This window comes from Strix uralensis, chromosome 4, assembly GCF_047716275.1.
Source record: "Strix uralensis isolate ZFMK-TIS-50842 chromosome 4, bStrUra1, whole genome shotgun sequence".
Lineage (NCBI taxonomy): Eukaryota > Metazoa > Chordata > Aves > Strigiformes > Strigidae > Strix > Strix uralensis.
This window is the reverse complement of record NC_133975.1, coordinates 123,367,271-123,395,255: the sequence shown is the minus strand read 5'-3', so window position 1 is coordinate 123,395,255 and position 27,985 is coordinate 123,367,271. Positions and strand designations below refer to the sequence as shown.

Below are 27,985 nucleotides of genomic sequence, written 5' to 3'. Positions count from 1 at the left end.
GCACCCTGGCAACCAGGAACAGAAGCTCAAACCAAACCTAGGTCTCCTGTCCCACCTCTCCCAGGGCTTTTAGCGAGCCATTGGGAAGAGCTCCCAAAGATGCTTCAGCAGACAGGCATCATCCAGTTCGCTGCTCTTCATGCTACCAGTTTAGCTGACACTAAGTCTTGTAGGAAATTCATCAAAGTACAAACTAAATCATACATGTATTTATTCACAAGGTTAATTTCTAAAAAGCAAAACTACAATATTTCAGTATGACTATTATTTTCCAGATAGCCTGCTATTGTTTTGTTATTGAGAAATACACCTTCAAACATCGGATTTGTTCAATTTTAGAGCCACAACTATATTTATTATATTTGGCACCGTGAAATGTATTTTTATTGAGAGATTTTTGTCTGAGACCAAACCTGTTTGTTTAAAAGCTGTTAATGCCTAGACTGAGATGCTAGCTCTGTAATTCTAATAGGATGTCGTATAGTCTCTTCCTTTGAGTACAGCCCACTTTTTAAAAAGGGAGGAACAAATTCACTGTTGGCACATAAAAGTGCTGTCATTACTTGCAGTCAAGGAACAGAACTTGTTCTACTGGGGGCTAACTCAATAATTCTACTTTATCTTACCATGCTAGTCTTTCTTCTTATGCCTGACTGGATAAAAAACATTTTTATCCAAAGCTGCATAATTTCAATGTTTTAAAATAACGTTTAAAAGTCACATTGAATTATATGTTACCTGTATATGTGTTAAAAATGGATGAGAACAGGAGTGCCTGCTCTTCTGGTGTGGTATTGATACACCGTCTGGCAATCAAACATTCTTTGCCACTAACCCCTATGTTCAGTATTTTCAGGTAATATAATACCAAGGAACAGTTGATGCACCTTATCCTGAAGCACTTAATAAACTAGAGTCAACATAGGTGAAATTTGAGGAAGCGCTCAGGGAAATCTAGGGACTTCCCTGAAAATTAGGGTTTATAGACTATAATCCCACTGATGATAACTGAGTGATAAAACGCACTTTGTTTGCATTTATAAGAATTCTTGAGTGATTTCATTGTTCTCAAAGAAAAAAAAAGCTGCTTTTGTTCATTGTTGATACAAAGTCACTCTTGTTGTTGCAGACCAGGCACTTCCTACTTTACCTGGGTATTTTTATCCACAGTACTTCGCTGTGTTTGAGAGATAAGCCCTTACTCCAGACTCTGAATAGCACTTCCCCCTCAAATTTGGGGAATGGCAGATTCAGATCAAGATTCAAACTTTCTAGTTTGGGCCTGTCTTTCATCATGGTAAATCAAGAGTCGGCAAATCTAAACAATCTATTCGTGTTGAAATTTTGGGGTTTTTTAATTGTACTTCCTTTTTAGCAAACAACGGAGGTTTATTTTCTTTTCTTCAGGACAGAAAACTGTTTACTCTATGACCTTATTTTTTAAACTGCTGCTTCATTTGCAGGGGGAAGTCCTAATGACCTTGCTCACCACACAGCCTGGGAGCTTATCAATCAGGACAGGGTTTGGCAGGAAGGCAAGAAAACACTCCTGCAATCAGATCTATTACCAGAGATCCCCCTGCCTGGACAAGAGTGTCTTACAGCCAGTGAACGCCTGTATTTACGCATGTTCTTTAATGCTAGGTGTGACTGCAGTCTGAAGACTCAAAATTAGTTCATAAATTAATTTTCTTGGTTTTGTTAAGTTCGATACATGTCCTCTGAGCTGCCTGCAAGCTTTGCACACTGATGATTAATTTGATTTTAAACATATCTTTAACGGCTACCTACAATTTAATCTACACTAAATATCCTGTACATAATGCACGGTAGGTCAAAATGTGGTCACAAACCCAGACTTTTCCTTTCCACTACCTTTGCATCTTAGAGAGTTCTCACAGCCTGCCTTGACACCAACAGAAACCTTTCCACTGACTGCAGCAGGTGAAGATCTGACCCTAAACTAGGTGACTGGACCTGTACCACAAGGATCTGCTTATTCCGCTAAGTTGCCCGAATGGTACGTTTTTAAAACTGTGCTGAAATATGTTCCAGTAAACCTAAAGGAAAGCCAAAGAAAATACCACGCTGGTGTAGCAGCTCTGCCAGGAGGAACTGGTCTGTTCCTTGGTGGGAAGGGAGGTTTTGCTCTTCCTCCCTCCACCATGAAGAAGAGTGAAGCCTTTCCTCCTCTGTCTCATGGTTGGCTCCTCTAACACGCTGATGTATCCGAAACCCAGTGATCCATTTGACGCTCAGGAACCCTTGTGACAGATATAATTAGACAGACCTAGTTGATCAAAATGGAAGAAGAAAGTGAATTTCACTAGATGTGGACAATCATTCAAATGATGTGGTAAAAAGGCCTTTTATTATACCAAATAGGTTTGCTACCGGCGTAAAGGCAGTTGTACTCCTCATCTTTACTGCTGTAAATGCATTTTACGTACCTTTATGTTGTTAGTGCAAAGCTGTGGGAAGATGTGCTGTTTCCTAGATTCCAGCTTGCTTCCGACTGCAGAAATGCCATCATCAGTGATCGTACGTTTCAGAAGAAATCCGATCAGTTCTTCCAGTTAGTGTTTATGGCACTGTCGATTAGAAAATAAACAAAATCCCTTAATGACCAAAGAGGGCAAATTTTGGTACTGGAAGTGTGGAGAAATAATAAATCTGCCAAAGGCATTTCCACCACATCATTTTTCAGAGCTGAACGGCTCTTAAAAATCTTACAAAATATTGCGGTGCTGTAAGCAATAGTTGAAGTAATTTGTGATGTTTTGAGCCATTCCTGCTGTGAGAGCAGGACGGCCTCGAGTGCAGCGAGGCAGCGGGGAGAGCAGCATCCACGCTCGCCACCCCGGCCCCTCCGCCACCGCCACTCCCCAGGCAATCGCTTGACCTTTCCTCGCCCCCCCAGCCCGCCTGCTGCGGAAAGGGATATTGAAATATCCTCCAAGGTACCGTCAGACCGAATTATTTAATCAACTGGTTGTTTCACGGGCTCAAGGGAAAGCTCCGAGCGCGGGGTAAGCGGACTGGCACCCCATGCTTTTGGGGAAGCTTGCTGGTGGCACCCCGGGGGGGTCACGGGGGCCTGACCCTTCCCAGAGGTTGAAGTGCCAGGGGCTGCCCGGGGCTCTCCCCCACTGCGGGGTCGGGCCCCTGTTTTTTGGGGTGGATTGTCCACGCTCCGGGCACCAGGCTCCTAACGCTGGCGGCTTCCCGCAGGGCCGAGTTAGGCGAGGCCACATCACCTCGCGGGGCACGGCGTCCCAAACGCCCGGGTCAAGGGCCCTGGGTGGGGGGACACCCCGCCGCCGGGCCGCCCGGGGCCAGGAAACGCCGCCCCCGGGGCCTGGGGCCGGCCTGGCGGGTGGGCGGAGGGGGGCGGCAGGAGGGCCGGGCCGGGCCGGCGGGCGCTGCCCCGCCGCGCTGAGGGGAGCGCTGAGGGCGGCGAGGCGGGGCCGGGCGGCGAGGCCCCGGCGGCGAAGCGTGTCCCCCCCCGCCCCCGGGGAGCGGCGCGGAGCGGAGCGGCCCCTAGGCACGGCGGGGCTGGGTGGGAAGCGGCCCGGCGGCGGTAGGACCCGGCGGCCGCTCCCCGGAGGATGTGAGCGAGCGCCGCGGAGACGCGTGTGGGACGAGCCCGGCCCCGGCTGCGGGAGCTCGGCCCGGTGGCGCGGGGGGGAGGCGGCTGCGGCGGCGGGGGGGCTGCTGAGCGAGGCGAGGGGCGGCCTCCCCCTCCCGGCCGGAGGCAGGGCGGCGGCGGGGGCGAGGCGGAGCGGCGGGGAAGGCACGGCGGCAGCCGGAGCGGGCGTGTGAGCCCCATGGGCCGAGCGCCTGCGAGAGGGGGAGGAGGAGCCGCCCGCCGCCCGGGGATGGTGAGGAGGCGGCGGCTGCCGGGAGCCCAGTGAGGCCTTCGCTCGGCACCCGCCGGAGAGCCCGCCTCGCCAGCCTCCCCCTTCCCCCCGCTCGCTCGCTGGCTCGCTCCCCCCTTACCTCCCCTTCCCCTGCCTCCCTCCCCGGCTGCTTTCCCTTGCCGCCGCCACCCTCCCATCACCTCCTCCCCGGGCTCCAGCCATGTAAGTGACCCGCTCCCCCGGCTGGGAAGGGCTGGGGGAAGGAAGCGCCGGGGCCGGGGCCTGCTCCGCTCGGCCGCGCCGTGCCCGCCGCATTGTGCGGGGCCGGGAGGGGAGGGGAAGGGAAGGGGGGCGACCGGCCTCCGCCTTCCCCGGGCGGCGGCCGCTGACTCGCCTAGGCCGCGGCGGCGGGTGGGGGGCTGCCCCGCCGCTCCCCTCCGCCCGCCCCAGGCACGGCCGGGCTGTGACCCCCCCCCGGGGCGGCCGGGAGGGGTGGTGGGGGTGAGGGGGGCCGGACTGCGGGCGGCCCCCGGCCGGCGTCCTGCCGGCGGGCCCGGGGCGGACAGGAAGCTGTTGGCTCCCCGGGGATGCGGTGGGTGAGAGGGCGGCGGGGCGGGGGGCTCCCCCGGCGGCCCTCGGGCCTGCCCCGAGCCCCTCGGAGCAGCGGCCCTCCAGCACCGGCGGGGGCTGGGGCGGCCCGGGACCTGCCCGAGCATCCCCCAGGGAAACCGGGGGGCGGGGGGTGTGTGTGTGTGCGCGCGTATTTCTAAAACTGTGGCAAATAAAGTCGCCAAGTGCCCCCCCTCCCACCTTACCCGCCCCCATTTTCTCCCCTTGTCTCTGTAGCCGCGTTGTTCAGCCCAGCTCCGCTTTGCGGACCACTAAGTGTTTGCCGACGGGGGTGTGATTATCTCCGTGGGCATTTGGCGTGTGTAGGTGGCTGTGCAGCGTTTGTGGACTGGATTTTTTTTTTTTTTTTTTTTTGCAGTCGTGTTTTGCAGAGCTGTAGGAAGCTGTTTGCAGATGCCCCCCTGCCCCCCCAGGTGAAATTCTGCAGTTGCTGAAATGTTCTTAGAGACTTATAGGACTTTTGCTTCTGTTTCTTTGTAAAGCACATAATTATAATCACGTACATGAACGTGCTGGGATTTTTTATGTATTTTACTGACAGTACGCTGTTGATGCTAATACAGCTTGTACCTTGTCGGTCTCCCCCCCCTCTTCTTGCCCCCCCGGGGAAAGTATTTAACTGTTTTTCTTTTTGCTTTGTTTTCCTACCACCTCTAATATGTAAGAAGCAAATCCCTGATTTGCTCTTGTTTGTTTTATTTATAGCACAGGAGGGATGTACATTTCAAAATACAGTTATAAAGAGTTACTAACACTTAATTCAGAAGAATATTTGTTTACAGGTAAATAAATTTGACATACTGCATGACTAGTAATTACTTTTATGTAGTAGTTAATTTCCTGATGACAGCCACAACATTTGTCTGAGTTAACAGATTCAAAGACACTGTGGAACTACCTTTGATTTTTTAAATATGAGGGTTTTTGTTACGTGCGATGTTTATAGAACTGTTTTCGGTGTGCAGCAGTGGTAAATCACATTTAAGAATTGATTCAATGTCCATAAGTAACTTGTAGCTCCAGCATTCACTTGCTGGCTTATAAAAATGTCCTGTAAGTGATTACATTAAGGATTAAATAGGTTCATGACTGACTTGATTTGTTTGGGGACAGAACAAAACTTCTGTTATAAATACTTTAAAATAGAATTTGATTAAATGCATCTCAAGTGGTACAGAAGTTCTGAGCAGCACAGTTCTTAAATTATATGAGCATAAACTGTAAAAGGACTTGTTCTTGTTGGGGAACATAAAGAGGATTTTGTCTGAGCTGTGTCTTTGACAGAGAGGGTATGAAGAAGTCTCTTTTCTGCCATCACTCAGTTTTGAAATAGCTTAGTTTGAAAAAGCTTAGTTTGTCCTATCAAACTATAGTTGTGCTTGCAGCTTGGACAGCTGGATGTTGTAACTCTGGCCCCTCACCTGAACAATATTAACCTTGTGTCTATTGATCAGCAAAGGCATGGAGAGCACAAGTATTTCAAATTACAGTTTTGTAAACCTAAATTAGGCTAACAGATTGAAAGAAAAGTGGATGTGGCTTTAGAGATTTTTGTTCTCCACTTACCATTTTCCCTATAGCTTAGAATCAGAGAAGCCTTTCTGAAGCTTGTGATAAGCTTGCTGCCATGAAATACCAGTTTAGATGTGGTGTCATTCAACACAGAACATTGAGTAGCAAATACTGGTGACCACACCTAACTCGTGGCCCACAATGCATTTTTGTAAAGTAAGCTAAGATGCTGGAACAACCTGGTCCTTCTAAGCTTTTTTGAAAGCTCTCTGCCCAGATTTGGTAACTGGGTCACAGCGCAAAGCTACTGCGGGCTTAGAGGGCCCTGAGCGCGTTGGAACCGCTGCTGCTCCTGCAGAACACCAGGCAGGATTTGCATAACTCAGGAGATGTACTTCACTGGTCAAAGCCTGGTGGGGACACCTATGTCTACATTCTACTTGAAATATTGGCTGGAGCCCAGCTTTGTGTGTCTGTGCTGTTCAGGTACAGTTGGCTGTCTGCTGTGAGCTTACGCTGGGATCTACTGCAGCAGGAGAGCTTAGGTTGCTCACGATACCCCATGTAATGGGTCCAGACGCGCGCTCCTCTGCCCCCCTGCAGTTCCTGTGTGTCTCATCTGCTCTCATGACAGTGTCATGTGGCCAAGGTAGGCAAATAGGGGCAGCTGGATCCTTTTTTGCCTGGTCCTGCTGCTGCGGATTGTAAGAACATGTAAGGCTGCATAGCATGTTAGGGCTCAGGGTGTCCTGGGAGCATCAGGACCATGCCACACCAGGGCAGTGGGCGTTGGTAACTGGTGGTGTCATGGGTGGTGTGGAAGTGTTAGTCCAGGAGCATGCTTTGCTGTAACCTGCTCTCTGATCTGGACTAATTTACACAGTCTAAAGTGCCAGGTGAGGCAGCAGCAGGACTGAGGTTGGTGGGTCTGATCCTCCTTCAGTCTCTTGCTTACTCTCCCTCATGAAGATGAGGTGATTACCATAGATGTTTCTGCATCCCATAAACTTAGGTTTCAGCTTCAGTGTTAGGGAGGAATTCCTTTTCTTCCTGCTCTGCTTTAGGGTGTGAGTAGAAATGAATATAAAATTTCATCTTGGAGAGAGGACAAGTAAACAGATTCATCTCTTGATTTTGTGAAGACAAAAGAAGGTGAGCATAGTAAATGAAAGAATAAGAGAAGGAACTCTGATGCGACTCTCCCAATACGGAAAAGACAGTTCTGCTCCACCTTCTGTTGGACAGTTGGTTGGACTGACTCCTTAAAGCAGGTTTTGCTGCTGCAGTGCCTAGGGAAGTGAGTTATTATTTATAAAAAAGTTAATAACCTTTAAGGAATTAATATATGCATAAAACCAGCGTCACCATGATATGATGCTGGTGTCATGCCATTCATGATTTACTGCAATTCAGCCGCTTGAGGAATACTTTGGTATCGAAAAAGTATTACAGAAATGCATATTGAAAAACAGGCAAACAGAACGCTGGGAGAAAGACGGAGTTGTTTAGCTTTTGACAGTATTCAGTCATGTGCAGACACAGGCTGGAGCAGCCAGGTCATACTTACCTCAGATGCCCTCTGTTCACTGGGAACCATTCCTAGATGGCCATAAATGAGGACTGTAATCTTTTTTTTTTTTTTTTTTTCCCTCCAAGGATTTTATGGAAAAGGAACTTTCTCTGGTTTACGCATCTCCAGTAGTATGTTGACCTGTAGTTAACTTGCTCTTCTATTCCGAGAAATTACTCTTACTTGCTGCTGCTGTCTTCAATAGCGTCTTTTACTAAAATAGATATATTAGGCACAGCTTGAATGTGTGTTTTAAAATATACCTGATAGAGGAGGTTTGCTGCTGTTGGAGCTGTGTCTGTGGACATCTTGTTGGACAGTGAGAAGGGATCCCCAGCTCTTCGCAGCGTGAAGAAAAGATAGCTTAAGTTCCCCCTTATAAAATAAGAGGCTGTGCATAGCTGACTGAAGGACTGAGGTGGAGCCCATGCTGCAGTTTGGTGTCAGGGATTTAATGTTTTACCACTTTGTTGTGCCATGCTGCCCAATCTCCTGTGCATGGCTCCTTTATAAGACCCCCTACCCCCTTCACCACCCCTCTCCCTTCAAAGGAGACAGGCAGGTGAAGACACATTGGTAGTAGCAGGGCTGCAGTAGCAAGTGAAGAGTGTTTCTTGGGTAGAAATTGAAAAGGCAGTCCAAACTTTTTGAACACCACAGAGAGTAGAAAAAGTAGTTCCTCTGAACTTAGGGTTTCTTTGTTGATCTGCTTTTTTGGGCTGTATTGTCATTCAAATTCAGATTATGAGATGACAGTTTAGCTGGTGAAGAGCAGGAGGCTGCCAAGTGGTAATCTTGGCAAGCATTAACCCAGAAAAACCTGGAGTAAGTTAGGTGCAGATTACAGAATTTTGGGCCTTTGCACCTTTTTCTGTTTTTAATAATAGGATTGTCCTTTCTACAGACTAGTTTGGCTTGTAGCTTACTTTTTTAGGTATGGTTATTGAAAAGGATATTGATTGTTCAGTGCAGCTAAATTGTTGAATTCAAGATGCAGAGATAGGTCGCACAGTCCCTGCGTTCTCTGGCACAATGTTAGAAGTGTTAATTTTCACATCTGGGTGTTGCATTTCCAGGCCTAAGCTGTTATAATCTTAGGGGTTTTGCTCAACACTTTGCAAATTGCTCGATGCTTAAACGAAGCCTCTAAATGAAGTCTGGTCTCCTCTTGACATCAACAAGTCATTCTAGCTTGCATGGCTGTTGTGCATGAAGTTTTGAAAGGACGAAAGCCTGCCATGTTTGTCAGGTTCTATCCTAATTGCTCTGGAGCTAAAGGAGTTTGTTCCAAGGTAACTCTGGCAGCTGTGGGTTACTGGTCTCTATTCTGCAGTATATGGTGTTGTCATATTTATTTATGAAATTAAGGAATTCTTACATGTCTCTTGTTCCAGTGTAATTTTTCGTGTGTTTTCCCTCCCTCAAGCAAATGTCTTACGTGTTTGTTGGGAGTTAATAATTATAACCAGTGAGATATGGCAGATACGTAATTTGAAAAAAAAAAAAAAAAAAACAGCCCACCTTGTTTCTGGGGAAAAACTAGAAAATAAAGTGTTATTGGAAAAGCTGAGGAATAGAGACAAACAGTGAAAGTTCATAGGCAAAGTATCAGGGGAGTGACCTCCTTTGTCCCAGTCCATTTCTGCAGGCAGTGGATGGAACTTGTTCAAATTTGACCTCCTTGCTTTGGCTGCCCGTTTCAGAGTGCTGGTGACGTACAGTACAGACCCCTCTGTCCCTGCTGGGGTTTCAGTTCTAGTTGGATTCGTTCTTACCACCTGTTTCTTCCATCCAGGGTTGTGTCTTAGTGAGTTATGGGGAATTAGTTGCTTTTTAATCTAGTTTCTGATGGATGGCTATCACCTGCACGCTCAGAGATAATTGATGCATGTGTGCCAAATGCATGCAGAGACGGTGTGTATTTGTTAGGGAGGAATGCGATGTCTCTGTGGTTGGAGAGACACTCCAGTAAAAAACAGGTCTTTGGTGGCAGGTTACAAATGCTGCTGGGTTTTGTTTTATTGAACTTCTTGATTACTGCTGGGAATTTGTCACCAATTACATTTTTTGATCACTCAAGTAATACCAGATTGAATGGTGATATGGACACTTTGGAGAGCACAGAAGTCATTAAAGAAAAACAAACAGAGAACATTTGTACCACCAGAAGAAAAATAATCAGATTCCATTTAGAAAAATAAAAAAAGCTAATGCATTTGGGAAGACAATACTTCAATGAGGAAGAGAAATGCACAGAATGTTTCTGTGGTAGTCAGCCATGAACTAGACATGTTTTCAATAAGATACGGCAGTTTTTAGCTATTTAGATAGGGACTTCATCTCATAAAGCAGAGGGGTAAAAATCCTAAGTGGTACTTAGGTGTATTTCATTGTGAGAAAGACAGCAGCAAACTGCAGTGCGTTCAGGGAAGAGCAATAAAATTGATCAGGGTGCTATAAGGGCTGATTTAGAATAACAGAAATGTATGTGAGCTTATCTGAAATTCTCTGTATACCTCTGAGAGGTAGGAATTATAAATATCAGAGGTTGGGGAGTTGAGATCTGCGTAGGATTAACAGGATGATGCTGAAGGTAGGAAAATTTGAAGCAGAGTATTGGGAACTTTTACTGTCAGAGGTTTATCTCTAAGGTGCACTGTGTGCTAGTTGGTAGACTGCTATACATCAGGCTGTAAAGAAGCCTTCCAGAAGAGGTTCTGGAAGTTTTCTTACCAGGAAATATTTAAAACCGGACTTTGTGAAACCTCAGAATTTTTATTGTTGTGGAGAGTGAGGTGGTGTTGGAGAGATGGAGGTCTGCTGGGCAAGGTCTTGGATCCACCTCTAATCCAGACAGTGTCCGGTGATGTTCAGTCTGCTCACAATCCACCTACTCACTGAAGAAGCAGGACTTCAGCAAGCATGTTTCTCCACCTGCAGAGATATAAAAATCCTTGTGAAGAGCTAAGCCCTCATTTAGGATTTGTAATAATAGTTAAAAAAACCCCAAACTAACAACCCAGCAATGAAAGCTACTCCCTGCTGTATCCCTTACTGTACATATGTGACATGCTTCAAAATGATGGTGCACTCTTCTTTTGATCCTTTTAGAAATAACTGAGAAGGAGAAAACCAGAAAAAAAAGCCCCAACCCTTTTGTGGAGCCTTCTGTGGAAGTTCAGGAATTTCAACAGAGTGATCTTTTGGCATAAACTGGTTTTTCAAGAGACATTCCCGCCATTATGAATGAAGTAGCAATAGTGAAGGAAGGGTGGCTTCACAAACGAGGTAAGTGTCTCTTCCCTCCAGGACAGTAGACCGACTTTGTCTGTGTGGTGATCTGTCCTTTAGCAGCATATCTTCAATAGTCTGTTATTTTCCCGTTCACCCGAATAGGGAATGGCATATAAGGAGCGTGCATGACTTTCTCTCAAGTTTTTGAAGCGCACATATAAGGGGTTTTCTTTGAGTGTGTGCATGTGTGTGTGTTCACCGAAAACTGTGTCAACTGCTTTGAAAATGATAATAAAGATAGCAACTGAAGGAGATGATACTTAAGAGTGTTAAAGGTTAAACTGTAGAAAATTATTTTGATTTATATGGAGGTCTGTAGCTTTTCTGTTTGTGTTAGAAGGTAGGATTGTCTTGACGTGAATCCTCATTTGAACAGTGAAAAATACGCCTGTATTCTGCGAGCAGTGCTGTGCTTTTGCAGAGACTTGCTAGAGAATGTACTGTTTTGTGTCTGAACTGCTCTTGGTACCAGTGTCCTAGACAGGAAGAATAGCCTTGAGTTTGTGCACTCTGTGGATTTCCGTTGTACCACTAATGACATTTGATTTTTACAAAAAGTCTTTATTCTTGACTGGGTGGCAAAACTGAAATAACATAGTCACGTGTACTGTTATGCTTTTTGCATTCTTAAGTGTTTTATCCCCAAAACAGTGGGTTTGGGTTTTTTTGGGGAGGGTAAGGAGGTGTTTGTTTTCAAGCACTACAGCGTTGCTCCTATAAGGTACTTGACTTACCTGTTTCTTTGTATTCTACTATCATTTCTTGGAAAGGAGAGAGCAGTGTTAGGTACTTTCCATAATATCATCATTTTTTTGGACCAAAAACAGATTGTGTGTGCTCCAGCAGTAGGGAAACTTGCATGGTTCTGCAGATTCAGGATTTTTCTGGAGGGTTTGAAACAACTTGCCTGAAGGTGCAGAGGTGTAGCATAATTATTTCTGGAAGAAAATAGAAATACGTTATTGTAACCTTGATGAAGGCTGATGGTTCTTCTGCAACCATAAGAAATTTCTAAGAATTCAGAAAACACGTTGATAATCTGTTTTTTAAAAGGGTGGAAACATATATTTCTAACAGCTGGATACTTGATGTAAAAATGTTTCGATAAAGTTTTTTCCTTTTTTTTTTTTTTGTTCTGGTTTATTTCAGTTAGAAATGCTTTTCCACTCATCATCATAAATAATTTATTCAATAATTCTGGTGTACCCACACTACATTGTTCTGGTAAAGTATTTGAGAATTATGCTGTGTTTGGATAAAGCAGGAGAAAGAAACACAGAATTATGCTTCCCATTCTCATTTATGAATCTAGAAACTCTTCAAATCAGAGATATGTTTTTAGTTTTAAATTATGGTTTTAGGCTGAGGGTTTTTTTTTAACTGTCTATTGTTACAATTCTTTCTGCACTTACCTGTAACTTTAAAAAAAATTATTTTGCTATTTTGACGAGCACTGTACAGAAATCTGGGGGAGAAACATTTAAAAAGTATGAAAATAGAATTGTATCGTCAGGATGATTCAAAGGCAGGTGTGTCTGAAACTTTAAAACAGTCATGTTGTATTTCAAGCTTGTCCGTATTTACTGTTGAGAATTTAATTTTTGCTGTTTCTAGGATTACAATAAAGCTACTTTCAAGGAAGAAGACCTCTGGAGGAGGTCTTAGTAAAAGACGCCCCGATCTGATTTTCTTCTTTTTTTTTTTTTTTTAAAAATTACCTTAGAGAAACAGATTATTATCTCTGATGGTTTGCTGATAATATTATGATGAGATTAACTGCTGAACACATTTCCACTTCCAAAATGTTAGTCTCATGTTGTGCATATTTGAGACTGCAAATTTGTGCCCAAACACCCAAAGTGTTAAATGTATCTTGACTTTTTTTGGATGCCAGGTTTCCTAATCTTTTTAACCTGTTCCCCAGTGCCTTTTTCCCTTCTCGGTATGTGCGGTGACACCTATTTCATTCTACCTCATTGACTTTGCAACTGTTAATTTGTTGTCCATGCGAGGAGGATTTGAGAAAGCAGTGCTATCTCCCCTTCTCAGCTTGCCAGTGTGTCAGCTCCGTTACTCTCTTGTTTTTTGTAGCTGTTTTGGGATCAGTTGACAAATTCAGTTCTTTTGGCTGGGGGTGCCTGTGGGAGGGAACTGATCCACTTGTGTGTGCATGCATTTTGTAGAGGTTTGGGTTTTTTTTTTAATCATCCACATTTATTGCCAGACCCTATCAGTTTGCTGGCTCTGCAAGATCGAGTGCTTCAACCACAGGATGTTTCCAAAACTGATGTGTGATACTGTGAGCTTCTGAAGTTAAGGCATAAACAGTAATTACTGCAGGGAGGGACTGCTAAAGGAGGATTTTAGATATAGGAAATGTATATTGTTTGTCTTTTGGATCATTTATAAAACCGAAGGTTGCACTGCATGTGTTCTTTAAAGATCCTAGGGCTTTCCACATGCAAATATTTTAAGTAGTGACTGGCCGAACTCCAGATTGGGCAATGATGTTCTCTCTACCTAACGTTCCTCCATAACTTTGGTTGGATATGGTGTTGCTTAGTTCATGTCCTGAGCAGTTGAACAGCATGGCTGTGTGCAGTTAAAAGAGTTGCTACATCTCACCCCAGCAGTGTCTTAATTTTGGTGGTTTTAATGATTTGTGTATGTATAAATCAGGCTGCAAAGTGCTCTGGAGCCCTTCTGGATGGCAGGTGTATATAAGCATAAAGCCGTCATTAGCAGGAGCAGGTGTTTTGGCCTGGCAGGGAAATAGCAAGGCTTTCTAGAATTGTGGGGTTGTTTTCTTCTGTCAGCATGCTTTACATTTCTGTTTTTGTTTCCAAGATTAAAAATACAAATGGAGAAATGAAATTAAACATTGCTGCCTGGCCGAGAGCTCTTGGCAGTTCTGTAAGTCAGTCGCTTGAAGGAAGCTCTACTTCCAGTAGCACAGATGTTTGTTTGTGCAGGGGCCAGAGCCATCTCCATGACATGTCTAACCTCAACCAGGCAGAAATAGAAGAATTCATGAATGAACTTTTTCCCCCCCCTTTTCCCCATTGGCAGCACTGGGTGCTTTTGCTCTAATCATAGTGAGGCGATGGACTCTGTGTGAAGACAGAAACAGTAGTTAAAATACTAACCACTTTTTGCATAGCTGCATGGCTGAAGTGTTCCAGCACACACACAGAAAATGGGAAGAAACTCAAACGTGGGGTTGGTGTATTGTATGTGTATGTCCAGAATACGTAGACCCTGGTTGTGTTACATTGAAGGTTTCTTTAGTGGGAAAGGATGGGGTAAGTGGGTTGATGCAGAGGTGCTATAATTGTGATTGGATATGAGGGGGGAAGGAGAAAATTATCTGCCCAAATTGCTACTTTTTGAGTTCTGAGATTACAGGTTTTCTGGATGTATGTCACGAGTATCCTTAATTTTGGTCATTTGCTGTGGAACTTGTTGGATAAAAGACGTATGCCTGAGTGTATTTTATTTACTGATCCATTTTAAAGATCTTATTGGATTTCTTGCATCTTTCTGCTCTGGTCCCTGTTTATAAAGGTTCTTCTATTGTCTTCAGTCTTCATCCTGTGGTTGCTTTTTTTTTTTTTTTTTTTTTTTTTTTAAGTCTTTCTGCAAAGCTAACAAAAGGGGGATTGTGCGTTTTGATACTCTGTCATCTCTGTCTTCCCTAGTATGTCCGGTTTTCTTATTAGGGCATAAACTCATATGGAAAAAGGAGTCTTTTGGAGGCAGGGAAAGGGGGGGAGGGGAAAAATGTACACTGACATTTAAAAAAGGAAATAGAAATCTTGATTTCTCACTCTGAGAACTCTGAAGCAATTATAAGCAGCAGGAGAGACCTGCGTATTCAGCCATTAATATTTAGCAGCAAATGTGGTGCTACTTTTTGCTTTCATTTCTAAGTGGTATATAAACACTGCACAGTAATTTTAACCATGAAAACTAGAACATGTCCTCCAAATGTCAATTTGTGTGGACTTTAGGCAGGTAAAACTATTTGACTGGTTGGGAGTCTGGCTTTCAAGCTGATCAAAATGACTAGAGGTCCTTAAATGAGAAATTGTACAAAAGATACTTACTCCACTTATGGAAATAAAACTAATTTTTTTTTGTTAAAGAATTATTTCTGTAATGGAGTGATACAGATGTCCTAATAAATAACCAGTAGTCCATTGTGATTTGTCTTCCTATAGCTTCATTGCATAAAATGAATGCAGGATCTGTATGTAAAATACAAATCAGGAATTAAATGCTGATTGTTGGTCTTTTAACTTTCTCTATCAGAATAGCACAGACTGTGAACTTTAGCTTTGTTATTTTGAGCACAGGTTCATACTTTCAGTATTCTGTTAGTGTGAATCAAAACAGGATCTTATGAGGTATGACCAGAAGTTAACTTTTTTTTTAAGCCAGTGAGTCTCTTGTGTTCTGTTTCTCCTCACCTCTTCTTTCTTCCTTCTTTTCTGCTCTCACCATGTTCCCTACCTCTTTTTGTATATGTGTGTGTGTGTTTTATTTATTACCTTGGCTTCTGTCTTCCCTGGGAGGTAGCGGTGCACTTTCTTGATGACCTGTGTAGCCAGAACCTTCAAGCTTTTCAGCTTAGTTCATGGATGGTCTGGCTTTAATGGTATTTCAAAGGAGTGGCTGTATCCTTGATACAAAGGATCCTAAGACACATCTGCACTCTGAAGATGCCAGCTATAGAGGGTACAGCTGCTTCAGAGGAAAAACGGGACAAGAGGAAAGGTAAGAAACAAGATAGGGGCTGAACAAAGAATGGAGGGGGAAAGTTTGTAACAGAGGGAAGGAAGCTGATGCTACTTCCACAGCTGAAGGGTTGGGTTTATAGGGAAATCTGTTGCTCTTCTTATTGGAAACAAAAGATAAGCTGTGTCAGTTTGTGGTTTTTCTTGTGTGTCTCTTTTTCAACACAAGGGGCAATAGTTTTGCAATGCTAGCTCTTGGTTGCTTTCATTTTGCTTGCCCTGTTCTGGGAAAAGGGGATTGGGGAGGAACCAGGAAATTGTCAACCAATAAATCTGACCTCGGTGGTAGGCAAGATGCTAGAGACATTAAGAAAGGATGAGATCACAAAACATCTGGAGAAATATGAGCTGATAATGGCTAGTCAGCTAGACTTTTGGAGAGTAAATCTCATCTGATGGAATTGTTTCTGGAGAGATCATAGGAAACAGGCTGGATCCAGTGTACTGTAAAAAGTCTGATTTAGATGACAGGGAAGTCAGATGCTGAGAATTACCTACTACAGTGTAACTGTACTGTACTACATCTTTGAAAGAGCTAGCGTAGCCTAGAGATTGCTCATCTTCCTTGCACTGAGCAGACTGCCTAAGTTTTTGACCATCTTTGTTACTTTCCAGTGTCCTTTTAGAAGAGTCTTTCTTCCAGAACACAGCTTCACATTTTTGAGGGGTGAAGTCCAAATGTTTCTTTTTTCAGTAAAAATTACTCCCAAAAAATCTATTCCAACATTTTCCTCCACCTTTTTTGCAAAATACTTTCAGTTCTTTAGAGAGGTCATGCTAGGTTAGATGTTCTTCTCTGTGTTTGTAAACTGACTGTCTGGAACTTGCGTATGAGTGGCACCAAACACACTCTCGCTTTGAATGGCAAAGAGGAAGAGCTCAGATGTTGATGTCCACATTATTTTTGTCAGATCTGGAAGTTTACTTTCATATTCTGTTCCATTGTACATCAGAAGCGAAACAAACTAGGTCTCAATTCTATCTCTGAAAGTGGGGTAGCATCATAAATTACTGTTACTTGTTGTTAAAAGAGATTTGAGAGTGAGGGATCTGGGATGTTGCAAGCCCTGTTGAAGTGAGTCTGGGAATGCTTGATAGAGTGGGTCATGCAGAAACTGCCTGCATTGGCTTTGATCCTCTTTTTCATGGTTCCTTCATTTTCGAGAAGGAAAAGGTAGGCCTGTGCAAAAAAAAAAAAAAGAAAAAAAAATTGTCCATGTGGTTTTCTGTTCTTTTTTCTCTCAGTAGGCATATTGAGAAGTCATCAGGTTTGGATTTAGGAAGAAAGAAATACTGAGTGTGCTATTTTGAGGTAAAGAGAGAGCAAGAGAGTAAAGCTTGTGCGTTGTTCTTGCAGGAGTGGTTTTCGGCAAGGTGCTGTGCCATGCATTTTAAATTTGGTGCCTTGTCCTCACTTGAAAATGTCTTTTCCCCTGCAGCCCCTTTGTGGATGCCAGAAGGTTCCTTCGCTTCCATCATTCCCTGCTGGTGCTCCCCCTGCCTAAGCACCATCAGTTGCACTCCTTGCCTGTGCCCACGGCTTCCCCTGCCTAAACTTGCTCTGTGTTAGTGCTCTTACCATCTGAAAAAGCTGGTGAGGACTTTGATGCTTATAGAGTAGTACATGGTGACATGTAGTGTATATCCTTTTATCCACCACTTCTGTTACTGATAATTGTTTTAAAAATTAGGGTGGGGGTTGGTCTCAGATTCATTTAGGAAACAAACCTTAATATGTATTGGCAAGAGGGATTTGCTTGGCATTTGAACATTTAATTTGAATGCATTTTAAAAGACAGAGCATTGTAAAAAACAAATAAACAACTGTCAGCCTTGTGGGTTTTTTCCCCTTTTATATATTGAAGTAACTGATTTACTAAGGGGGGAAAAAAAGAGTTAAATCTTATTTAAAAAGTCATCTTTTGGGGGGGGGGGAAGACAGAGGAGGAATTATTTTCAGATGTATTGTGTTGCAGGTACAATGTGCCTCTTAAAGGGGGAACAAAAACCAGGAAACTACGTGAGGAAAGAGGAAGAAAAAGAATGGAGAAAGAATAGCACCATATTAGGTGTGAAGTAGTGTGCTTCTGTGAGAAATATTTACTGCAACTGAAAGGGGAAATAATGAAGACTGACTTTGAGTGCAGTTGGAAAACATGTTACAGAACTCTGGAATTATTCTCCCACCTCTTCAAGTTGAGCCAAAAATGTGAAAAAGATAGGTGGTCAAACAATATTGTGAAATTTGTCAATTTATTCAAAAGTGCGTGGTTATATTTGAGGACAGCCGAGGTAAACACTCATCACAGACTGTGGGCAAGTCAGTTGTTTTCCTGAGTCTCTTGGGTAAGTCGGGAGAGCGTGTTTTGAAGTGCTGTCCAAAGCCCAGGCCTTTGGTGAACTGCATGTAGAAATACACTTTGGAGTCAGTGGTTCTGTGCATGACTGCAGTGGTATTTCGTGCTAGTACTGAGGCTGAGTGCAGCATCTGAATTGTTCAGGGGCTATCAAATCAGTCTCCTCTGTTTGAGCTTTGCTAGTGTACTCTTAATGAGGACTACAGAACATGTGTGCTGGAGAAGTGGGTTTTGTGTTGGTCATGAACCACATAGCCTTCACAGGAGATACGTGTTTTGAGAGGGAGCTCCAGTCTTAAAATGGTTTGTTGGAAGGGACCCTTAAAGATCATCTAGTCAACCCCTCTTGCCCTGGCCAGGGACATCTTTCACTGGATCACATTGCTCAAGACCCCATCCAACCTGGCCTTGAACACTTCCAAGAAAGGGGCATCCACAATTTCTCTAAGCAATGTGTTCCAGTGTTTCACCACCCTCATAGGAAAGAATTTTTTCCTTACATATATGTAGTCTGAATCTACTCTCCTATAGGTTAAAACTGTTACCCCTTGTCCTGTCACTGTAGGCCCTGGTAAAAAGCCCCTCTCTGCCTTTCTTATAAGCCTCCTTATATATTGAAAGGCTGCAATAAGGTCTTCCCGGAGCCTTCTCTTCTCAAGGCTGAAGAGCCCCAACTCTCAGCCTTTCTTCATAGGAGAGATCTTCAAGACAAGCATTATTATGCTGATACGAAAGTGTAACTCATGAGGCTGACACTGGTGTTACTTGAGTGGACTTCAGGTGATGATGGAGGTCATTAGCAATCACTGCTAATTGTCAGATTTTAAATGCAGCCCTTGTGTTTGTGGTGGCTTTATAAATCAGTTGCCACCTGTAGAAGTCACAAGATTTTGAAAGTTTTGCCCCTTTTTCTGAAGCAGAGGAGCTTGCCGATCCTCATGATGTAGAAGAAAAGCTGGAAAATGTAACCTGAGTGCCGCCTTCACAGTTTAGACTAAGGAGAAGAAAAAGGGCTGTTTGAGATTTTTCATTGGAAGTAATTAAATAGAGAATTTAAAATAATTTATAATGTGTGGTTTTTATTTTTCTGAACTCTTAGCCTTAGCAGTAGACCCTAATATTTCTGCAATCATGTCAAAGGATCTGGGGATCAAGAAATACCTCCTGATTTACACTTCAGAAACCAAGCCATATGAAAGAATAACTTCCGTATTTTCTGCAAGAGGCTCAGTGGGTCTAATGGCTAATAGAAACGTACAAATGAAACTATATTTGAAACTATATGCTTTTTTATCCATCAAACTCCGGTTAAACTAAATCTCAAGATTTAAGAGAAAAAATACTTATTTAAAATTTTTGCCACGTGTTTCCATATGAGCCTTTGTACATGCCATATTACGGCTGCCAGTGTAATGCTGCCTTGTTCAGAATCATGTAGTTACAGTGGTGTGGAAAATATTTGCACTAAGTAGGGTTTATGCACTGAAATACAAGGGTGCACGCTATTTTGTATATTCTTGCCATTATGCCTAAGTTGGAGCTTCACAGTTGGAGTATCAGTAAGAAGTTACACCCTTGGACAAACCTGTTAAGCAGTTCAAAATCCATTGTCAGGCCTCCTCATAGCTGCAAATGAAAGGTAGTGGGAATACCACCTTTCATTTGCTGGTTGTTTTTCAGGGGCTTCCAGGCACAGATTGTCTGGACTAGTCTTTTTTTGTGTGTCATACATATCCCTGCCCCTGTCTGTCTTCTGTAAACCATCTATAAGTAGCAGTCAGTTAACTAAATTAAAGTGTTTTCTCTGTAGTGCAGATGTTTGGGGCTTTTGTTTTTTTAATTTTTAACTTTTGATCATGCAGTCTCCTTCCTCTCCTATCCTCAGTAAGTAGAAATGAAATTTTGGGAACACTAAGAGAAGAGAAGGCATTTATTTCTTAATTCAAGACTTGACTTAAATGCGTAGTTACATAGGTTTAGCGACATTATATGTTTATTATTCCACTGCAAATTTATACACGGAGCAGACTAGAATCCAGTTTTGATAATCTGTGGTGACAGTGCTGGTTGTGGGACTTGGAAGTAGTTTTATAGGTGGAAATGGATTTCTGGACATAGGATATGAATCCTTTGCCACTATAAATTCAGCAATCAAATTATTCTGTGGTAAATGTTCTTTGTGCTGCTCTGGCAGTGTCTTGAGAAGACCCTGCTTTAGATTGGGAGGTTAAATGCCACTAATCATCATGGCTTTTTCATCAATAATTTTTTTAAAAAAAGAAATCTTGCTTTTTTTACATGGTTGTTAATAGGAGAATGGTTTTGCTGCTTTAATACTGCCTCTGGTGATATGTTTCAGACAGTGAAGGAGTAGGATAGTAGTTGACTTTTTCAACTTGAAATTTTCCTTGCATCAGAGATCATTGTAGTTCTAGGTCGTCTTTTCTGCTACAGATAGATTTTTACTATAGCACGAACATTTGAAGGTATATAACTGGTGTATCTCCGGGTGTGGAAGTCAAAGTTGCCTTGTTACTTGCATGATAGGAAAAGTATTTATTCTAAAAAAAGAATTAGGGAAAAATTACTTTTTCATAAGTGGAAAATCACTGCAAACTTGCCAGCAACATCCTTCAGCTGACTTGCAGAGATATTGCCCATTGAACACTATTGTGACAGCTTGTATCTGTCGTTTTCGCTGAAGTTCAGCCTGTAAAGTCAAGATATCTTGATCTGAGAGATGGGAAGATAGTTAAATTACATCATCATGGAAGAATACCAGCATACTTAGCTTTAAAGCCATTCAAGACTACATTGGCACCCCTTTGTTATACAGTGTAGCTGAAAACGAACTGCAGCAATAATGAACCAATCCATCTAAATCACAGCAGCTGAACAACTGACTGTTCTATCTCAAAATGCAAATGCCTTGTGCAGAATGGATTTAATTGTAAATGTTTGCTTAGTAGGGAATATGAGCCTTTTAGTTTGTGACAATAATCGTGAATACAAAGACCCACTGAATTTTAGGGTTTACATAGCTTGTCCCTGTTCTCATAACAATATTTCAAAGTCAGTTTTTTAAAATGTACCATTTGGCTTTTTTCTAGCCCATGAATAGAACTCTAAATGCCCAATCTCTAAGTGGTGTTTCGAAAACTGAAAGATAAATTTAGCTCTATGTATTTAGATCAGGCAGGATTTTCTGTTGTATTTCTTTCAAATCTATGTTAGGGCTTTTATATAGCTTCAGATAATAAGAGGAAAAAGTGCTGACTTTCAGAGCTTGGATTTTTTTTGCAGTGCAGAAATGCCGAGTGTAAGTTAGAGTATTAGTATTTTCTTTGAGGTTCTAGTAAGGTGTCTCTCAAACAATTAAAACGTTACTGTTAGGAATTTCTTTTCTAGTAAAATAACCAACCCCAACCCCCCCTGCCCCCCAACTCCCCAGTATTAAAATTTCAATTCTTTGTTAAATTCTTGAAACCTGACTGCTGAATGCAACCTATGAGGATGAATCTCTGTCACCCACTGGAATGAATTAAAATAAAATAGCATTGTCATTTTTAGGGGAAAGGAAAAATCTTACTGAGCTTCACTAGTAAAAAGAGAAAGCAGAAATACCTTCCTCCAGGCTGTTCCTAGGTATCTTTCTGTGTAAGTAAAGACAGATAAAACTTTGAAAAAAACAAACACACACACACACACAGGTTTATGCTTCTGTTGGCATTTTGTGTGTTCTTTAATAGCGTTCACATGTGGATTAGTCTTTCTGAAAAAAAGGCGACCGAGCCCCCTGAAGAATAGGCCTTTGTGACACTGGAGAAGTTTACTGTGCCAAAGTTATGGTAAGAATTTGTAAATTTTGGCTGCTAGAGTACTTCCTTCCCCTGCTATGTTTTTAATGTTGGAAACTTGTAAGTGTGGAATAGAGGGTGTTGGGTTTTGTTTTTTTTTTTTTTTAATGACAATGCAAACATTCATTTCACAAACTAAACCGACTGTTCGCATGACGCTGCTGGCTGTATATAAACACCCTGTTGATCTTGTTCTGCAGAAGTCTTCGCTGGGCTTCCTGAGTCATACAGAAATGCTCCGCTGCTCTTTTTGGGGCTGTACTGTGGACTTAGCCTGTATCTGCTCAGATTTAGTTTGCCAAATTAATGTCCCTGAAAGAAATGTTTTTACTTGGAACAGGGCCCTCAAAGCTGGGATGTTTTTCTATGTGTCTTTTTCTCTGTGTGTTTAAAATATTTCATTCTGCTATCTCGGGAATGGTTTTTGTTTTGCCTGTATTCCTCGGATAAAGCTGAACCTGTTGGGGAGATGTTTAGTATTCCTTAGTTGCAGAACTGTCTTCCTCTTACATACGATGTTGTTTCTTCACGTGGATTTTAGATGAGTGTTTTAGTTTGTGGGTAAGCAAAATAGCTTGGGATGAGAAGGCCATGTAGAGCACAGAGGGCCGAGAGGACGCTGGTAGCCACACTGCCAGGTGAGCCTTCCCGGCGGCCTGGGACGTGGCGATGAGCAGTACAACACAGTTGACTTCACAGGGGTATTCTGGAGTAACCAAGGGCACAATTTGAGTCCAAGGCTAGACTGTCATGGTGACAAAATATTTAGAAAACATTTTCTTGCTTGAAACAAAAGCTTGGATTGTGCAACATGAAGTACCGTCCCAGTGTAATAAACGATGTTGTGTATTTTTAAAGGGTTCTCTGTGTTCCCTGACTGTCAGCTCTTGCCAGATTCAGCATGTTCAGGTAAAACGAGGCATTTTTCCTCTGGACAGTTGCCTTTACAAGCTGGGATAATTCTTCCCCTTTACACAGTGGGGTTGCAAAGGTGTAGCAGCCAAATTTGGCCTCGCATTTTGAACACAGTGGACATCCCTGTTAAAGACAGATGCAATGGAGCAGCTTCCTTTCAGCCAAGGTGGCTCAGCTGCATTAAGAGCAGTTGCTTAAAACTTACACCTTGTCATTGGCATAGACTGATGTGATCCTGAGCGAGCTCTAGGACTAGACTTGGTGATTGCTTTTATTGGGTTAGAACATGCTGTTCTTGCTGCAGTAGGAACCTTTTGTACTGTAGGTGTTTCATCCTTCCATAATAACTGCTGTAACTTTTTTTTTTTTTTTTTAATGCCTGAGGTTTTGAGATGTCCCAGCCTTACTGATATCTACTCTCTGACTTGAAAGGAAGCCGGAGGTCTAAAGTGGCTGTAGTAGATAGTTCACTGGGAATCAACAAAATGATTTTAAGATGAACAAACCTGTGATAACTTGAGTGAAGACTACTAGCTAGCCGTGTACAATTTAGTTCAGCATAACTGCACCATTTGGAGTTAATGCATTTTTTCCCAGTCTAGTCTGTGTTTCCTGGGTAATACCAGTTGTAATTTCGGAGAAAAGCATGATTTTACATGTATAGCGCCTTCTCTGCTTAGAGCAGCAGGTGGCCAGATTTCTTTCTGAAATAGTGCCTTGTCTCAGCTCTACAGCAATATAACCAGACTGTCTGCAGAGACTGTATTTTTTGATCCTCGAAGAAGTTGATGTTTTCAAAGTTGCTGTAGTTGTTGGAGTATACTGTTATTCATGAAAATGGAAAACAAGAGCAAAACATGGAGAGGGGGAATATACTTTTCTAAGGTTTGCATCATCTTGCATCTTTGTATGCTTGGCATGTAACCTCGTCCCATTCAGAGTGCTGCTCTGAACAGGGCAGAGCTCGTTCTTTGGGCGGCTGCTTTGTTGCTATCTATTAGTTCCTCTGTTGCATTGAGCTGCAAAACCAGCTGCTTTTGCTTTTCATACCTATTTTTACCATCTCTAATTTGCTATTAAGATGTTAACTTCTGCCTCCAGTTAGCCTAGCATGTCTCTATACTGTGACTACAACATGGGGCAAGCAAGCACTTCTGTGCTTTCTCTTGTGTTACCCTTTCACACTTGGGAAATAGTCCCTGTAAACAGCTGCTTTATTATCCTCTTTTAAAAGCTCTCGCTCCTTGTGTTGCTTATAAAAGGCCTTGATGAACTTGCAGTGCATGTATACTGAGACTGCTGTTCACTGCGATGCCCAGTATTGGTCCCCCTTTTTTTGTGTGTTTATCTGTCTGACTTTCTGTTTTCCCTCTCCTGTGACAGTAACTCTGCAAAACAGGGACTGTCTCATTGTTTTATTTGTTCAGCAGGTGGCTGAGCCTCAGATGTGTATCTGAAGTTGCAGTGTACTGCAGTAATACAAATCATTATGTTATAGAAAGCTGTATCTAGAATAAGAAAAAAAAAGAGATCAGATTTACTGTTATAAGTTTTATATATTTTTAAGGCTTTTTTTTTGGTGGGGTTTTTTGTGTGAATCCTCTGACAGGTTACTGTCAGGAATGTGCAAAAATTAGTATATATGAAGTTTTCTACCCATTTTAAGGAGTCCTTTCCAGGGGAAAGCTTTCTTCTCAGCAGCTGTTCCAGGCTGCTAGGAATGGGCTACTTCACAACAGCTCTTGTTGGTGTCTTGAAGAGGTTTGTTTACTCCTGTGACTTGACTGGGTGTGCTTATGGCAAAACCTCATGTTTCTGGAGACTCTTCTCTTTTCAGGCACCATTTTAGAAGTGGAATAACACACAACAGGATGTGTGGTTGTAGATACACATTCACGCTTCAGAGGCTATGCATACCTTTTTGACCATGTACAATCCTGTGCTATTTCTCTCATCATTCATGTGGTGAAATAAAACATGGAGAAACACAGAATTCATTTCTCCTTTTTATGACCAGTACACACACAGAATGTTTATTGATATTCACCTTTCTGCTGACTCTTACAGTCCTCAAACCAGTTACTGGAGGCAAGGAGATTAAAATGAGGGCACATGGCCAAGCAGACTTGGTTTTGTTCCTCGAATTTGATTTGAAAGTTGCAGTTTGATAAAGTTGCATTTGTTCTATTTTTTGCCTTTGTATTTTTATAATTCTCCTGAATTACCTACATGTACTATTAGTGTTAGGATTTCTTTTGTAGCATTTTGAATGGCCCTGCTTTGAGTGGATGATTAGGCTAGATCACCTCTAATGGCTCCTTTCAGCATATTCTGTGATTCTTGACTGGTTTGATATTGGGAATCTCATGTAAAGTCCAGCCTGATTTTGAAGGAGAATAACAACCCCATTTGTAGAGGTGTTTGGTTTTAGTTTTGATATTCCTTGTGGTGGCCGTCAAACAGAAAATAAATAGCAATTCCTCTGTTGTCAACAGGCCTTTTAATTTTTCAGTGTTGGCTGATCTGTTCAAATACAGAAGTTGGGATTTTTCAAGGAAAAGGTTCAAAACATGGAATAATAAACAAGCCCCGCTAATTTACTACTTTTTGTTAGTGTTCTGGGTCTGTGCTTTGGAACCAAAAGTTGCTTTTTGCTTTAATTACTATAATGTCTGGTTTACTAAGATTGCTACGTAGCTGTGAAGATGTCAGGAGTTTTGCTTTCATTTGGTTGGTTGGCTGTTCTTGCTGTGAAGCTTGCTGTCAGAAAGTAGAAAAGTTTCTAACCTCATCCCAGCCTTTCTCCTTCACCCTTTTGTAGTCCTGGTGTAAAAGAAGGGGGAGAAATAGGGGTAGCAGGATGTGTGGTGGGGCTAGCTCTGTTCTTTCTGGTCCTCTCCAAGCAAGGCTTCAGTTATTTTTTTTTGGTCACTGATGGAAGTTAAATTAGGTGCTTTGATGGTCACCTTCAGCAATAGCTGTTTGGCTACAGCTCCTTGAGACTCTGACCGTGGCAGAGGTGTGCTTTAGATTCACATTGTGTTCCTGGTGGCTGAAGTTTACAGCAACAGCCTGTTATAATAGCAGAGTTCTGGGCCATAAGGTCCAGTTTATCAGCAGCGATTGACCGGATAGTCTACTGATAGCAGAGGTGACCTGGAAGCTGCGCATGGCTGATCTGGTGCCCTCAGCTAGCACCAACTCACAAATTTCTTCCTTTGTCCCAATTGGTATAGTGACAGTGTCCTCCATCAAGGCCCGTTCATGATGGTTTAGTAGCAGTCTGTCATCCTTTGGCCGTTATGATGAGCAGCCACCTTTTGGAGTCAGACTTGATAAACCAGGTTATCCGTAGGGTCATGGATCTCTGCTGTTTGTTCCAGGGTAATAGTCAGCTCACATAGTTGACATTAAATGCTGCTTTATGAATGCCCTGAAGTTGTAGAAGCTTATTTCACAACTGGTGCTCTGGATGGCTGCAACTGGAGTCCCAAAGGACAGAGTAAATTTTGGACCTGATGTGCCATTTCACTTAGAAAAGAGAGCCTTTGAGGACAGGGTTGAAGTCTGGCTCAGCCAGAAATGGGAAACCTTGAGCATTCTCCAGCCTCTGGAATTTGTTTTATCTGAGACTGTTGTGTGAAGTCTGGAGCCAAGGTCTCCATATGAAACTACATCAGATCTGTGTTTAGATCTGTGTCTGAAATAAGATAGCTGTAGTTCCAAAGGGATTTTTTAATTTCTTACTGTTTTATAACCTCAAATCTCCAGAACCAGAGGGATTCTTGCAGGATGCGTGTCTAATACCAGCTTTCTATTAAAACTTTCACTAATTATTTTAAAATTGTACTTACAACCTGCCATGGATTTTTAAAAATTTTTCTACTTTGAAAATTTGGTATGTCTTCTGTCCTCTTCCCACAGTACCAGGATAGTGCTGACTGTTTTGGAAATTGTTTTCTTTGTTGAGATTTGGACTTCTGAATGCAAACAATGCCTCCATCTGATACCCTCTTCCACTTTTGCTGGGCTGGAGATGGTGTTAATAAAAGGTGTAGGCATTCCCCAATCCTTGTTGCCCAAGAGAGATTGGTAGGTCAGTCAAACTGAAGGCAGAGCATCTAGAAGCTGAAGAGGTGGCTGGTGTATTAGAGTACTGTCCTGGAACTGAGAATCGAAGCCAGTCGTCCCCTGTTCTGCCACAAACTTCCTCCTATATGATCATCTCAGATAAGGTTATTTTTATCTCTCTGTGCCCCAGTTCCCTATCTGTAAAATGGTGATAACAGCACTTCCCTACTTCACAGGGATGTTGTGAGGACAAATGCAGCTCAGGCTGTGGGGCTCTTGGATACTGTGGTAACTGGGAGCACAGTTGGAAGAAGGGAAATGTTCCACATAAAAGCTTTCTGTTCTTTAAGCCCAGTGGTAGGTTACAGCTCTGATGTGAGTGTGGCTTCCACTGATGTCATGGCTTGACTGGTGCCATGTCTTTTCTCTGAATGTTTCCTTGCTCTCTACTGCCTGCATACCAGCAAAGCACTTAACGTCCTTGCTAAATGCTATTGTTTGCATCCTTGGCTGCAGGCTCTGAGAGCCCAAGAGCCTGGGTGAGACTTGCTACTCCTGTGTTTGCCAGCGTGGGCTGCTCACAGTGACTGAATGGAGTATGTGCTTCTGGCAACAGCCACCCAGTGCATTTCAGAGACTCACTCAGACCCTGGAAGGAGTTAAAAATACGTATGAATGGATTTTCACTTGCGAAATTCAAACTACTGTAGCAGTTACTCTGAGCAAGCCGTGTGTGGACTGCAGTCTGACCAGAAGAAAGCAATTGTCCTTGACATAACTGGTTAAATTTCATAGAAACCACATCCTTTGTGTTGCCACTGACAACATAACATTCCTTAACGTTTGATTTCAAGCGGTGCTTTATTACCCAGCTGTACATGCAAACATACTTTCTTCGGAAGAATTTCTGTCCAGAGACACCACAGAAGAGTGCAAACCTCTTTCCGTTTTAACGTGGGCTTCGTAGTACTTGTTTATATATAGTACAACCAGGTAAGAGACAGGAAACCTATCTGCTTTACATTTACATTGTCACATGTCCAGAGGGAAGGCTGCTGTGAGTTGAATATTTGTTCAATCAAATCTTGCTCATGCAAATTGAAGTGTGTATTTGGGGAGCTTT

At 42.8% G+C, this 27,985-nt stretch overlaps 1 protein-coding gene and 1 long non-coding RNA gene across 7 annotated transcripts in view; one reads left to right on the top strand and one right to left on the bottom strand.

Moving 5' to 3' along the window:
* Positions 1 to 223: 223 nt before the first annotated feature.
* Positions 224 to 4,180, bottom strand: LOC141943506 (uncharacterized). 2 transcript variants are annotated; one of them, XR_012628984.1, is made up of 3 exons: positions 4,061 to 4,180; positions 2,451 to 2,591; positions 224 to 2,290 (listed from the first exon to the last, which is right to left on the bottom strand). It is a non-coding gene; the product is annotated as an uncharacterized LOC141943506 (long non-coding RNA). The 2 variants fall into 2 exon arrangements; XR_012628985.1 differs by having other exon boundaries at positions 224 to 2,264.
* The window catches only part of AKT1 (AKT serine/threonine kinase 1), a 76,324-nt gene continuing 51,778 nt past the window's right edge, over positions 3,440 to 27,985 (top strand). Inside the window, exons 1-3 of one of the 5 annotated variants that reach the window (XM_074868960.1) lie at positions 3,440 to 3,610; positions 4,849 to 4,989; positions 10,684 to 10,860. In XM_074868960.1, coding sequence (XP_074725061.1) covers positions 10,815 to 10,860 — 46 coding nt within the window. In that variant the 5' untranslated portion in view covers positions 3,440 to 3,610; positions 4,849 to 4,989; positions 10,684 to 10,814. Of the gene's footprint in view, positions 3,611 to 3,671; positions 4,083 to 4,848; positions 4,990 to 10,683; positions 10,861 to 27,985 lie in introns of those variants that run through there. The other 4 variants (XM_074868958.1, XM_074868959.1, XM_074868961.1 and 1 more) reach the window with 4 other exon arrangements.